We start from the raw sequence: 15,184 nt of genomic DNA, 5'->3' as shown, positions 1-15,184 counted from the left end.
AAGCAAGTGAACCCACATACATCACATTCATTCACGCACATACATGCACATGCAAGAAAAGCAATTTTCTCAGTAATTGCTCTCTTCAGCATAGAATGGTGGTAAAAGGTATTTATCCCTTCCTTTCTTCACCTCTGCAGCCCCCACATGTGTAGCCATGATATCAGAATCAGTAGATCCCTGTAGGGTGTGTGTGTGTGTGTGTGTGTGTGTGTGTGTGTGTGTGTGTGTGATCAGGGGGGCTGGTGGGGGTCTGTGTGTGTATCTGTCTCTGTGCATTTGTCTATGTTTCTGTGTGTATGTCTGTATATCTGTCTATGTCCATTTGTCTGTGTTTCTATGTGTATGTCTGTATATCTGTCTGTATTTGTGTGTGTGTCTTTGTGTGGGAGTCTGGTTCTATGTGTCTGTGTGTGTCTGCCTGTTTCCATGTCCGTCTGTCTGCCTGCCTGCCTGTGAGCATACACGTCTGTGTGTCTGCTCTGTTAGGAGAAAAAGCTGGATTATCTCATGCCTGAAAACGTATGGTCTTACGGTTTTCTACTTCGTTTCTCTCCCATTTCCTAGGCTTCTGTAGAGGTAGGCTGTCTGAACAGAAACACTCCTAGTGATGTCCTTGCCTGTGTCCCTGTGCCACCATGACTATTTCTATGTCATATCTCCAGGGTTTTCCCCTTCCTTCCTTGATCAGCAGCTTTTACATTTTTTGTCTTCATAGGCAGCGATGCTGTTTAAGTCAAGCCATTGTGCTTTGACTTTTTCAATTTTTAGAGCACTGAGTCTTTCCTCTCTCTCTCTCTCTCTTCAGCTTAGCTGACAGTGGGTATGCCTGTCTTGTCCCATAAAGCCTGCAAACACAAGCTAAAGACCTCTGGAGTGTGGGCTTGCTCTAGCTTAATTCTCCCAAGATTCTGGAGTTTTTGTGCAGTATAAATACTGTGTGTTCAGCATATTGTCCCATCTCCTCTGCCTTCTGTTTCCTCCATGCTCCCTGTTCCTCTTAGTTCCCTTCATCTCCTAGAGAGTTTTGTGTCTACTTTCATATTGAATATAATTTTATGTATCAATATAAAATCTAGTAACCACAAAATATCTTTGTCTCTATGAGATTAGCTTAATTATCTTAGTTATCTCATGTTCTACCTTCTAGCAAATGGTATGACTTCATTCTTCGTTTTGTTTTGCTTTTTATCTTTATTTATTAGTTTATTATGTGTTCCTACATTTATTTATCCTATTTATTTATCCTACATGTTCCTTTATTTATTAGTTTATTATGTGTTCTTCTAACAGAGCAGACACAGACGTGTATGCTCACAGGCAGGCAGGCAGGCAGGCAGACAGATGGACATGGAAACAGGCAGACACACACAGACACATAGAACCAGACTCCCACACAAAGACACACACACAAATACAGACAGATATAGGTCACAGATATACAGACAGGTCAGAGGACAACACTCAAGAGTTGTTTCTCCCCCTCCACCATGGGGGTCCCAGAGAACAAACTCAGGCCATCAGACTTAGCAGCAACTGCCCTTATTTGCTGAGCCATCTGGCCAGCCCAAATTCATTCTTCTTTAAGGGTGAAAGAATCCACTGGGTATAGGTGGATCCACACTTTCCTTACCCTGTCTTCTGCTGTTGGACCCTCTGTTGGCTGCTGTATAGTTTAGCTGTTGTCAGTTGTGCTGAGGGAAAGACTGATGGGCACGTCTCTGTGATCTGTCGCTCTCAAGTACTCAGGGTGGTAGCTGGGTTGTATGGTAGATGTGGTTTCACGTATTTAATTTTTAGGAAACTTCCATGATTTTCCTAATAGTTGGTCTAGTTTATGTTCCCACCAGCGATGTCTGAAGGTCCTCGTTCTCTTTTGTCCTTCGCCCTTGCCAGCACTTGTTAGGTTTTTGCTGTTGTTTTATGTGAGTGAATGTTTGTGGGGGGCAGATTTGGTGTGGTTTTGGTTTTCTGGTTTTTTGTTTGTTTGTTTTGTTTAATGACCAACATTATGACTGGGATAAGGAGAGATCTCAGTGCGGTTTTGGTTTGCATTTCTCTGACAGCTATTGAGGTTATTAAACCGTGTGTGTGTGTGTGTGTGTCTGTGTGTGTGTCTGTGTGTGTGTGTGTGTGTGTGTGTCTGTGTGTTAATGGCCATTTGTATTCCTTTCCTTGGGTGCTATATACTCCTTTAGTTAGCCCATTTACTGGCTAGGCAGTTTTCTTATTTAGTTTTTAGTTCATTCTTGCTATGAGCGCCATGTTGGGTGTACAGCTGGCAAAGGCTCTCTCCCACTCTGTAGGCTGCCTTTACTTGGTCACTGCTCCCTGCACTGTCATTTGTAATTTCATGAGGTCCTGTTTGTCAGCTGTTGGTTCCGTGTGCTGGATGGCCGAGGTCAATTGAGCGTGTGCTTTGCCTGGCCTGTGCTTCTTTCTTCCCCAGCCACTTCTGAGTTTCAGGTCACATCCCGCTGTAAGGTCTTTGAGCCACTGGAGTTGGTTTTTGCAGGATGAGCTGCTGGGATCTAGTTTCATTGTTACACAGATGGCTATCCAGTTTCTCACTATTACCTGTTGGAGAGGCCATGCTTTTTCCAATGTGTATTTTTGGCAACTTTGTTTTAAAAAAATCAGGTATTAAGTGCACATGCCCTAAAATCTGTGTATTAGTATTTCTGTATCTTATGGTAGAGTTTTCTAGCTGTTGCAAAAAAGGCAACAATAGAAATATTTTATTTGGTATATGTTCAACCCTCTAATACCCGTTTGAAATTGTCTGCTCCTTCCTTCTTTCTTTCCTGTCTTTCCCCTCCATCCCTGTCCTTCTCCCCTCCCCACTCCCTTCCTTTCACCTTGCCACAGGATCTCATGTAGCCCTGTCTCACTGTGTACCTGAGGGTGACCTTGAACTTCACACACACACACACACACACACACACACACACACACACACCGCTCGTTGCTGGGATTTCAAAGAGGCTAAATAACCTAGTTATAAGTTAGTGGCTCAAAATGGATATCATTTCTTTTTTCCATCTTTAGATAATCCTTCTCCTGCCAGGCTTGGACATTCGGTTGCTGTCATAGTCAGATGATGACATTGGTAAACACATAGGTGTGTGCTTAACGTGCCAGTTAGAGACCCTGCTTGATGAGTGTCCTTTCATGAACACGTGTTCATGGACAAGTGTGAAGAGAGAGTACCTTCGAGCTGTTAACACGGGAACAAAAGCTGACTGTTTTTTTCCTCAATTCCAGATGCTAGTTCTCAAGATTGCTATGATATTCCACGGACCTTTCCGAGCGATAGATCTAGTTCCCTGGAAGGCTTCCATAGCCAGTATGTAAGTACAACTGACCACTGGCCCTGCCACGTTCTGACTCTTTAGACTTAGTGCCCCATACTCTATATTCGACCAGGAAATGAAAGTAACTACAGGTTCCATAGATACAGGCACGATACTTGTGTGTGACGGTGGCTTTGCTTATTAAGAGAAATGTATGTGTGTTTTAGAAAATCAAAAGCGTGTTGACAGCGGGAGGTGTCTCAGGTGAAGAGCTGGATGAGAACTACGTTCCCATGAACCCCAACTCGCCACCGAGACAACATTCCGGCAGCTTTACCGAGCCAATCCAGGAGCCAAACTATGTGCCAATGACCCCAGGGACCTTTGACTTTTCTTCCTTTGGAATGCAAGTCCCTCCTCCGGCTCATATGGGCTTCAGGTCCAGCCCAAAGACCCCTCCCAGGAGGCCAGTTCCTGTTGCTGACTGTGAACCACCCCCGGTGGATAGGAACCTCAAGCCAGACAGAAAAGGTAAGGGGGTGTGGCCAGTAAAGGATAAGGTGGGGGCATGCAGTTAGGGTTCCATTAACCATACCAAAACATGAAACTGTTTAGGCTGGCATGGGACTATGCTGAAGCACTTTATATAGCCTGCGACCTTAAGTTCAGAAGTCCTACTATTCGTAAATGAATATGTTGATGTCCAGGTGGGATTTCCAGGTCTCCTCAGACCTACAGTAGAGCTTACAGACTGAGAATACCCAGAGCAATGGCAGCAGCAGGCAAGCACTAGAAGAATCTGGAATGTTCTTCCCAGAGGATATAGGTAGAGCTCCCGACCCTTGCCTGACTCTCCCCTCCCCTGATGTATGACACTCACACATGTCAAGAGAGACCTGAAATCTCAGGTTGTATGTGTGTCAGTGTCTTGATTGTTTTGTTGTTGTTAATTTCTGCCAACTGTTTTGCTTTTGTAAAGCATAGCAAACCAAGCTTAACACTAGATATGACCTTGCTTTGCTATTTTGTATATTATCAAATTCGATTCCAGATAGTAATGCACTTGATGTGGTTATTTAAGAATAGTGAAGATGTCTACTATAGCCTTTCTCTTTCTCCACATCATGACTTTAAAAACACCTGCCTTGGCTCCAGGCTAAGTGGAAGCGTCTATGGCTCTAATTCTGGACGATGTAAGGAAAGTTGACCTCTGAAGCAGGGGAGCTAGTGAGGCCTGGTCCTCTTTGTCAAAGGAAGCCTTCAGCCACTTAGGGTAATGTCTCCTCAAGTTTTAAAAACTTAGGTTCAAGCCAGGCATGGTGGCCTTAGCTTTTCATTCTGGGGTCTGGGATACAGAGGCAGGTAAATTTCTGTGGTTCAAGGCCAGCCTGGTCTACATAGTCCTGGGTCAGCCAGAGCTGCACCCATCTCCAAAACAAAACAAAACAAATTTAGGCTTAAGTCTTTTAAACGCAACCCACTGTGCTCAGCACAGCACTAGTGTGCGGCTTAGTCTTGATAACCAACTAAAGTTAGAGTTGTATGGTAGTTAGATAGAGTGATGGACTTCTGGCTTCTTGCAGAGAAATCAAGGTCATTTGAAAAGCCACGTGTCATTTATAGCTTTTTTCAGGACATGTAATGCTTATGCAAACTTATTAACCTGGGCTTAAATCATTAGTACTAATTATGTTGTAGTTGTGGGAGACTCAGACTTCTTCACACTAAAGGGTTTGGTTTTATTCTTACGTAAGAAAGGGTGTATTTCTGCCGTACTCAATGGTAATTTGTGATCTTTGCCCTGTGCACTTGTCTTGTGGGGCATCTCTGCATCTTCTCTGTCCGCTTCCTTTCTTTTCTCCTTCCCTCCCTGAGTTCTCTCCCTTGACTGGGTTCTGCACCCTTTGGCCTGCAGCACTTCTCTTTGGCCTCAGTCCTCCCGCCTGGATCCCTCCTTGGCCCTTGCCCGTCAATATCTGCCTCTAATGCCTCCTCCGTCATTTTCAGGCTTCAGATTCTTAGAGATCACTTGAGTGGTCCAGGTTATGCCTTCACACAGACACCTGGCTGCTGTTGGGGCAGACGCCCACCTTTGGTCTCACACAGTTGAGAATGGCCCCATGTGGTAGCCGTAGACTCCCAGACACCCATGCTTCATGGCCACCATCTGGAATTGTATTAGAAAGGGTGTGAGTGCCACAGGCTTTTTGTCCCTTTTGTTTGTCTTTGTCTCTTCCTCAATTAGAAATCTCACTAATTGTTTTCTTCTTGACATAAAATGTAAGTGAACACGAAGAGATCTGTAATTGGTCCAAGGGTCCCTGGAAGATCAGTACGCATCTTGTAGACACAAAGTATTGAAATCTTTTTTTTTAATTTTTTATTTTATTTGTTTCTCTGTGTAGCTCTGGCTGACCTGGAACTTGTCTGTCAGACCAGGCTGGCCTCGATCTCAGAGATCCACCTGCCTCTACCTCCCAAGTGCTGGTCCCACTACCTGGCTTTGAGATCCCCTTTTCAAAAGTTAAAGCAGCACGTTATTTCCATAGAATAGAACAAAGCCAGCTTGGATCACTTTTGGAGACAGTTATTCTTCTAAGAACTAGGCAAACTTGAAATGGGCAGGACATCCATCCCCAGCACCACACTGTGATTTCACTGGCCAGATACTTTAGTTGGCATATCTGCTTAGATACATGATGAACGGACAAAGAGCACCCAGGGGACTACATCCAGGGACAGTTTTAGCCAAAGGTTAAAGAGGCGATTGAGATTTAGTATTAGTAAAAGGGGTTCTACTTTTCTTTCGTACCTTTAATTTAAATCAATAGGATTCCCGGGAAGAAGCCTATGAAGGTGTTTGCTGAATCTAGAATACTTTGCCTGGGAAAGTATAACTGTTAAGAAAAGCAGTTTAGGGCTGGAGAGATGGCTCAGCGGTTAGGAGTACTGACTGGTCTTCCAGAGGTCCTGAGTTCAATTCCTAGCAACCACATGGTGGGTCACAACCATCTGTAATGGGATCCAATGCCCTCTTCTGGTGTGTCTGAAGACAGCTACAGTGTACTCACATACATAAGATAAATAAACAAATCTTTAAAAGGAGGGAGGGAGAGAGGCAGGCAGGCAAGCAAGCAGTTTAAAACCCAGATTCCAGTTGGACAGGGTTAGTACTGCAGAGGCAGAGGCAGGCAGATCTCTGTGAGTTCTAAGCCAGCTAGGGCTATGCAGTGAGACCTTGTCTCAAAGCACTAAAAAGACAATCTAAAAGCTGAAATCAAAGTCTCACAACTAAACTTGTCCTTGAGTGTGTGTGAGCTGGAGCATGTGTCCCATTCGGGCCACGAGATTGTTTTCACTCGGCGTGGCAAGGGATCAGAGTTGTATCTGCAAATTCAGCGAGTCCGGGTAAATTACTTGAGCCGTCCTTTCAGTGTCTTATTAACTAATTCATAAGGAAATACGATTGTGCCAGGTGCGCCTGGCTCCTCTCGGAGCCTCAGCCAGCTGGGTGTTGGTTTGTTTGAGCTGCTCTCTTTGAAAGAGTCCATGACAAACAATTGGCAGCCTCATCTCGGTTCTGCCTCAGTTTTATTTGCCCTGCCACAGTATACATGTGGTGCTGGCCAGTTTTCAAATGCTTCCTACATACCGAGGCCACAGAAGTACAGAGGTGCTGTGTGTGCAGACGCCTGGCGTGTCCCTGCTGTCACAGCTTGATCGCTAGCTCAGAGTTCCCGATGCTAGTAGCCCTGTAGTGTTTGTTTCAAACAAGATTATGTGTGCATTTAATAAGGAGAGCTTTAAGCATATTGTAAGAGATACCAGAAGAGTAGAGCAGTCACTCTCTAGAGACAGAGTGGAACAGTTTGTAGCTGTGACACTTTTGTGTTTCTAATGGAAAAGGAATTTTGGGAGAGTTGGAATTTTTATAAAATATCTGTTGGGTTTCAGTAATAGTGAGCCGTGACCCAGAGGGCCCTGTTTAACCACTGTGCTCATCTGGATTCTGCTGCTTCCATCTTCCAGGTCATGCCAGAGGCAGAAGCCACCAACGATGGTGTGTTTTCCTCTATTTGTATAGAGATTTTGATTTTATCATTCTAGCTTTTTTTAAAGTTTGCTTTTGATTTGTTTTTTGATACAGGGTTTCTCTGTATAGCTCTGGCTGTCCTGGAACTCATTCTGTAGACCAGGCTGGCCTTGAACTCAGAAATACACCTGCCTCTGCCTCGAAAGTGCAGGGATTAAAGGGGTGCTCCACCACCGCCTGGCTCATTCTAACTTTTTAAAAATTGAGATCTTGAAGTTTTTGAATATCATTAAAAATGACCATGCTTTCTTTAAAATTATGCTCATAAGATAATAAATACTTAAAGACCAGATGAGTGATACTAATACCTTAACTAATTTTTAAAAAGTTTTTTAAAAAATATTTATATTCACCAAGTAGATGCCTAGCGACTGAGGAAACCTAAAAAGGGTATCAGATCCAGTGTGCAACTGGAGTTACAGACAGTTATGAGCCACCATGTCGGTGCTGAGACTCACCCCCAATCCTCTACAAGAGCAGCCCGTGCTTTGACCCACTGACCCACTGACCCAGGTCTCTGCCTTCCTTCACTAAATTTCCATACACAGGAGTTAATGTTTAATTCCTAAGTCAGACTGTGGATATACTTGTTAGAGTTTAAAGGAAGGAAGTATGGACTGTGTTCCTACAGCATAGCCGTACCGGCCTGAGACATTTCCCCATGTAATACTCACCATTAGGCACTACAGTATTTATTATATTCCTCCCCACAGAGTTAAAACAAGTACAAATGTTTTTCTTTCACAACCCTGCCTCAGGTCATCTGCTTTACTTTTCTTCCACCTTGGTTCTGGGGTGCCCACTGGAAAAAGTCCTGCAACTTTAGAAGAGTATGCCTGCAAGATTCGAAGCCAATTCAGAAAGTTCTAGCGTAGCATTGAGTTTGTGTAGGCATTACATAACATGTAGGAGACCATTCGTATGCAGGGCTTTCCAAAGAGGCTTGCCCCTGTGTATTTGAAGTGGGACTTTCATGTGATGATTTTGACTGTACTCAAGCTGAACACTTCTGAAAGGACTTCAATATAAATGAGGTTTGCTTATCAGAGAGCTAAGGGCTTACCCTCAGTAAATCCCCTTCGCTAGGCATAGCGTCTGTAAACCCAAGGAAAGATGGAGTCACTTCCCTAAGACACTCACCATGTAGGTTTGACAGAGGAGGTGAACGAGTGAGCACACACACTGTGTGTGTGTGTGTGTGTGTGTGTGTGTGTGTGTGTGTGTGTGAATGCCCAGGGACATTCACAATGCTGGTTAGCTTTGTCACTCTAAGGACAGCTCTCCTAAGGCAAGCCTGATAAAGGGGGAGGGGCAATGAGGGCTGGAGCAGGGGAGAGGAGGCAGAGCTGGGGAGCTGAGTGGCAGGAAGACCTTTCCCAACAGGGGAGGGGATTGCTCAGTCATTGATGGGTGAGCACCGTAGGAGAGCACAGGAAAGTAAGAAGAATCCCACATCCCGAGGAGCCACCCTCAGCCAAGCTAACTAAAGATGCTAATGAGTGCTTTATTCTGAGCACTCTGGGTGAAGAGCTTTATGCAGACAGTGACAATCACTTGGCACTAAATGTTTCATTCTGATTTAAAATAAAATAATTATACTTTGCTATAAAATGATACAAAAATCACATTTGTTTATCATCTCCCCTAGTGGGAACTTTTCCCAGTTTCCCAAACCCTTCATGGTCGTCGGTTGGGATAATGGAGCTGTACTGAGGTCCTTTTTGCTTGGAGATGATTGTTGAGAAGGTTGTTTTCTTCATGACACATGAGGAATTGGAATAAAACTAACAAGAGTTATCCTAGCTGTGAAGGCGATCTCTATGGAACACTTGAAGTGCACTTGGGAAGACATGCTATGCATAGCATGACTTTGATGGGGATTCCAGGCAGGAGTAAGCACATGGAGATAAGAAAGTCACATCTCCTCCTGGACTCAAAGGTTCCAATCCCGTTAGAACCTTAGTCACTGCCCTTGGGGCTCTCCGCAGCCTCACTTCTCAGTGACCACTTGAGTATTTGTTTTGGTCATACTTTCTTTTGAAAGTTTGGGGAGGAGGGTTGGATGAGTTGAGACAATACCTGACCATCACAAGTCAAGGGCCACCGTGTCTATCGAGCCAATCTTACAAAACGTAACTTAGCAAGCTTCGTGTAGAGAGGATGGCCATGGATTCAAGAAGCCTTGGTGGGCTGATAATTCTGAGAAAGAGCAGGGAGCAGTCTGGCCAATGCAGAACGTGCATACTTCCTGAGGAGAATAGAGGGAGAAAGGCTGATGTTGTGAGAGGCACAACACCGGCCACACCACCAAGGTCTCCCATATTGTCTGACAAAACCAGCTCATGTTTGGTGTAATTCGTTGAAAGTGACTGGATGCTCTATTATGCTTTCTTTCTTATTTATTTATAGGTTTATTTATTTATTTATGTATGTGAGTACACTGTAGCTGTACAGATGGTTGTGAGCCTTTATATGGTTGTTGGGAACTGAATATATTTTAGATCTGGTCATCTTCCCTCCCTCAGTCCTGCTCGTTCCAGCCCAAAGATTTATTTATAATTATAAATAAGTACACTGTAACTGACTTCAGATGCACCAGAAGAGGGCGTCAGATCCTATTACATGTGGTTGTGAGCCACCATGTAGTTGTTGGGATTTGAACTCAGGACTTTCTAAAGAGCAGTCGATGCTCTTCCCCACTGAGCCATCTCATCAGCCCCTGTTGTGCTGTCTTACACAGCAGGCCCCTGATGCCTCTTGGGTTCTTCTGTCTTTCAGTTTGAAGTTTCTCCTAGTTAGAGAAGACTAAAACAACATTGACCTTCGAGTTCCCACCAGTCCCTGCCAAGATTACTTCCTCAGGCAAGGACTGACACCCAAAGGATGTCATCTGACCGCCACACTTAACACACGCTTACACCTTCACACAAACAGACACACTCACACACATGCGTGCGCGCGCGCACACACACACACACACACACACACACACACACAGAGCGCTTCCTTCACAAATAGTAAATTTGTTCTTACTTTTCTTCTAAGCATAGATTTTGTTTTGTTTTACTACATTAAGATTTAGAAAAAAGAAACTTAAAGAAACATAGATAGGAACTAATTTGAAACAGTCCCACCCCTGAAAAAAAAATACAACAAAACAAAATCATTCCCTAGATAGCTAAGCATTTAACAAGTCTAGTACAATGAGAGCCCAGAGTTAGGACTGTGAACTCTGTTGTCGGGTTCTTGATGATTCCGATTTGTCTGTGGACATGCCAAAAGAGCTTACTGGTTTTAAGAACCTCACTATTTTTTGTTTGTTTTTCTTTGTTTGTTTTTTGAGACAGGGTTCCTCGATGTAGCCCTGGCTGTCCTGGAACTCGAGCTGTAGACAGTCCGGCTTCACACTCGGAGATCCACCTGCCTCTGCCTCCCAAGTGCTGAGATCAAAAGCTGCACCCCTCCTACCCAGCAAGCTTCACGGTTTCTTGTAGATGAGGTCATTGTGCACGGGAGCTGTCAGGGCTGTGCTCACAAAGGCTCTCGTCTCCCCAGATGACCTACTCCTTCTATTTTAATGCCTCTCAGTTAAAAGTTCTTTCTTCATTGACATGTTCAGACTAGATGCAACTGCGCAGAGGAGCCGGGCTCTTCCTATGCCACCCTGAGGATTGCACCTCAGGCCCCCTGGGCTGGCCCTGCTAGTAGTGCAGCTGGTTTGGACATGTGGTACATTAAGCACTGGACAGCAATTGCAGGCAGGAGTATGAAGCTAAAGAAGTGTGAGAAACCACACCAAGAGAGCAGCCATTACTTAACCCCAAACATAAAGATAAGATTTGGTGACTACAGCCCAGCATAGTGGCTCACTACTTTAATTAACTCTAGCACTGAGGAGGCAGAAACAGGCAGGTCTTTGAGTTTCAGGGCAGCCAGACCTGTGTAGGGAGACCCTATCTCAACAAACAAACAAACAAACAAAAGATTTGGAGAATACTAAGGAGAAAAAATCAGGAGGAATGTAAAGCCATTGTGGGCCCTTCTGAAAAAGTATGTAGGAGAGGCGATCTGCAAACCGATAACCTCAGGAACAGTTTGTGATGGTTGTGTTCTAGACACTCCATGTGCCAGTGCTCTGTGGTGTTCCCACGGGTCACGTCCCAGCCACATCCGTGTCCTCAGAGCAGCAGCAGCAGCAGCTCCACATCTAAGAACAGACATGCTAAGAAGCCCCTTTCTGCTCGCCCTGGGTTGACTGACTCAGTGTGTGACCACTGAGGTCTAAGGTCAGAGGCTGACCTGGAGAACTCGGAACTGAGCTCCGGAGGACAAGCCACCTGGCTTCCCTGCAGAACCATGTTAAAGCCAGGGGAAGCCTCACCTGCCCCTCCCATTCTGCCTTTCCCATTGTCTTGTTGTCTGACATGTTAGAAGACACGCTAACATGGCCCATGTGCTTCCTTCCTTTCCTCAAGGAAGGAAAAGCAAGCAGCTGCTTGTCCCTTTAGCCAGCCCTCTCTCGTCCCCTGTGCCTGTGACGCTGTAGCATGCCATTCCCTGCATTCTGGTGCACTGAGCATGAATTGTGTCTAGCGAGACTGGATGTCTTTCGCTAACAAGTTTTTGTTTATGCTTTTAATATGTCACATTTCTGCACCTGACTCTGTTTCTTTTATTGTTTGTGTAACAGAATCCATTTTCCAGTTTAAAAATAACATTTTTAATAAGAGAGTCTTCTTTTTACCAATTAGGTCAGAGTCCTAAAATTTTAAGACCCAAACCCCATGGTTTAGAGCGAACTGATTCACAAACCATAGGTGACTTTGCTACAAGAAGAAAGGGTATGTACCTGTGTGGGGCACTGGGATTCTATTTCTTTTTATGGGTTTTTTCCCTTCAGATGAAAAGAAGGAGAGCTTATGTAGGGCTGCTATTGCCAGTCGTCCCTGTGTGGTAGTTCTAAGAGAGCACATCTCGAGATGGAGGTGCGCAGTGGGCCTGCGTCTTCACTGCATGGGGATTATCTGATAGTGTGTGCCCTCAGTCAGGCTTGGCTCCCTCCCTCCCTCCCCCTTACCTTTCCAGGCAGCAGCTCATTGTTTCCCTTCTGCTTCTGGGCTGCTGTGAGCCCAGGTTGTCTCCTGTCTTTGTATATGTATATGTTGTTTTCTGTTGTGAAATAGAATAAGAAATAATTTCAGTGGTTTTACTATGGCATGGCTTAGAAAATGACAGCTAAACTCTTATTCACCTTTTTAAGTTTTTGTTTTGTTTGTTTGTTTGTTTGTTTGTTTGTTTTTAAAAAGGGAACATGAAGAAAAGTCCCCTTTCTTCAGCCCAGGATGCTGTATGTGTCCGTTTTAAGGATACAGATGGGAAAGCTCTTAACTCAAGATTTCTAACTGTATCTTTACTCTGCTTGAGCTGTGAGCCTATGTGATCTGCAGCTTTGAAACGAGAACGTTGAGCCCCAGTGCTGTTGATAAGATAGTTGATTATGATTACATATTTTTGAACCCAAAGTAAGAAAACTTAGGAGGTTTTGTTTTGTTGTTGTTTTATGATTCTTTTGGTTTGGGGTGTAGCGAAGTTTTTAGTGCTTTCTACACATCATTTTACATATGAAAAACTATACTGAGGCTTCAATGGTGGGGACCGTGTCTGACACAGATGAAGATGAGATTCATAAAACAATTCATTAATGAGAGCAGTGCCCAGAGAAGCTTTAAAGGAGCATACGTTACTTTGTTGTTTAATTTATATTTACAAGTAGAGGTTAGACCTTGAGCTGAGTCAAGCAATATCATTGTGTTGAAGCCATATATAGTAGGAGCAGTAGTAGAGGTTAGACCTTTCGTTGCTGAGCGTTAGACTCTGTGGCTGGAGACCTTTTTCTCTGTGTAAGATGATGTCTGCCTACCAAGTGTGAATTGCAACATTGAGGGGGCCTTGTTTATTTTGTGAAGTTCTGTACACTCACACCTTCCTTCCCTTTCTTTTCAGTCAAGCCGGCACCTTTAGAAATAAAACCTCTATCAGAATGGGAAGAGCTGCAAGCCCCAGTCAGATCTCCCATCACTAGGAGCTTCGCTCGGGAGTAAGTGTTCTACTGAAAACACACAGTTGGAGTAGCAAGACAATGAAAATTGTTTATTTCAAGAGAGATGGGTTGAAAAAGAATTTAGAGAAGCCCCAAAGTCAAGAGCATCTTCATTTGTCATAATAAAAATGCCTGATATGTAACTGTAAACTAATGACTGTTGCAGAAAGAGCATGTTCGAGATTACTTTTATATGGGTATGTGGGGTGATTTGACACCTGTTCCGTGAGGTTCATGATGTCACTTTCTCTAGCTCCTCTAGGTTTCCCATGTCCCCTCGGCCTGATTCTGTGCACAGTACGACATCGAGCAGCGACTCTCATGACAGTGAAGAGAACTATGTCCCCATGAATCCAAATCTGTCTGGCGAAGACCCGGTACGTGCAGGCCTCCTGTTCATTTCTCTACCTGAGCTGCCCTTTGAAGCGAGTTCAGCTTAAAATGTTCTGTCTGTACACATTTACCCTCCCATCTTTCTTCCTAACCTTGAAAAGACAATGAAATAATTTTTAAGTGATGCTTTCTTAAGTACTGTCAAAGTCTCAGACCAGCTGGAATCAAATTGTTCTATTTGTACAATTGGAAATCAGTGAAAAACATGAAGGTTTTCATTACAGCTTTCCGTAGCTGGTAACAAGTTCCCGAGACAATCAACTTATAAGGACAGAGAAGGTTTACGTGACTTGGAGTGTTAGGAGTGTCTGTGATTGCTCAGTGTTGTCACTTTGGGCCAGTGGTGACACATGGTTGTGGCTAGTGGCACAGCAAAGCTATTGGCTTTATGACCTGTAGTGAAATGAGACAAGGAGCCCCAGTCCCTCACCCTCTTCAGAACAAGACCCTGGTGACATAAATAATTCTTGAAGAATTCAGTGTCTCAGGAGTGCCATTGTGCCCCTTAAGCCCTCGCACTGGAACCTTCTGAAGGACATTTCACATCCACTCTCATGGATTTACAGTCATTTCCCCAGCTAAACACCATTATTATAGTCTCTGCTTTTTAATATTTGTCAAGAATATCCACTGACTCCAGGCATGGTGGCGCATGCCTTTAATCCCAGCACTCAGGAGGCAGAGGCAGGCGGATTTCTGAGTTCGAGGCCAGCCTGGTCTACAAAGCGAGTTCCAGGACAGCCAGGGCTACACAGAGAAACCCTGTCTCAAAACACACACACACACAAAGAATATCAAAAAAGAATATCCACTGACAGTGTGTTACAGTGAAGCCCTCCAGGCTTCGGGAGGAATTGTCATATGCAGAAGGACCCTGATAATCTTCCAGTTAAACAAAAGGGAAGACTAAAAAGACATCAAATTCAGAGGTCAAACTGAGGAAAGGAGGTTAAGAATTTTGTGTACCTTCTGATGTTAAAGCGGGAAACTATTTTGACTTGCTTGATATGTTCAAAGTAATATGAGGTGATGAATTTTCAAAATTCCAAATAAGCAAAACTGGCCGACACTGGGGCCGGAGAGGTAGTGCAGCAGTGCGAGCACGTGCTGCTCTTACTGGAGTTCAGCTCCCAGTACACTGCAGATGGTTCGCTGTAGCACCTCTACCCAGGGCATCGGGTAACTTCTGCTGTGTACCAGGTACAGCTGAAAAGTCAACTGTCCCCTCTGCAGCTTCCCGTGCTACCACGACTCTGACCCTCCTAGCCCTGCATTAGATTGTCAAGCAAGCTTCATCAGAGCTCT

The 15,184-nt window shown here is 44.4% G+C and overlaps 1 protein-coding gene across 4 annotated transcripts in view; it reads left to right on the top strand.

The window, feature by feature from the left end:
* The window catches only part of Gab1 (GRB2 associated binding protein 1), a 115,863-nt gene that overhangs the window by 91,088 nt on the left and 9,591 nt on the right, over positions 1–15,184 (top strand). For 2 of the 4 annotated variants that reach the window (XM_029480336.1, XM_029480335.1), the window contains 5 exons: positions 3,265–3,350; positions 3,521–3,824; positions 12,138–12,227; positions 13,390–13,483; positions 13,740–13,863. In XM_029480336.1, coding sequence (XP_029336196.1) covers positions 3,265–3,350; positions 3,521–3,824; positions 12,138–12,227; positions 13,390–13,483; positions 13,740–13,863 — 698 coding nt within the window. The remainder of the gene's footprint in view (positions 1–3,264; positions 3,351–3,520; positions 3,825–12,137; positions 12,228–13,389; positions 13,484–13,739; positions 13,864–15,184) is intronic. The other 2 variants (XM_021170114.2, XM_029480337.1) reach the window with 1 other exon arrangement.

This window comes from Mus caroli, chromosome 8 (assembly GCF_900094665.2).
Source record: "Mus caroli chromosome 8, CAROLI_EIJ_v1.1, whole genome shotgun sequence".
Lineage (NCBI taxonomy): Eukaryota > Metazoa > Chordata > Mammalia > Rodentia > Muridae > Mus > Mus caroli.
Note: the sequence above shows the minus strand (reverse complement) of the source record. Positions and strands in the feature narration are given on the sequence as shown.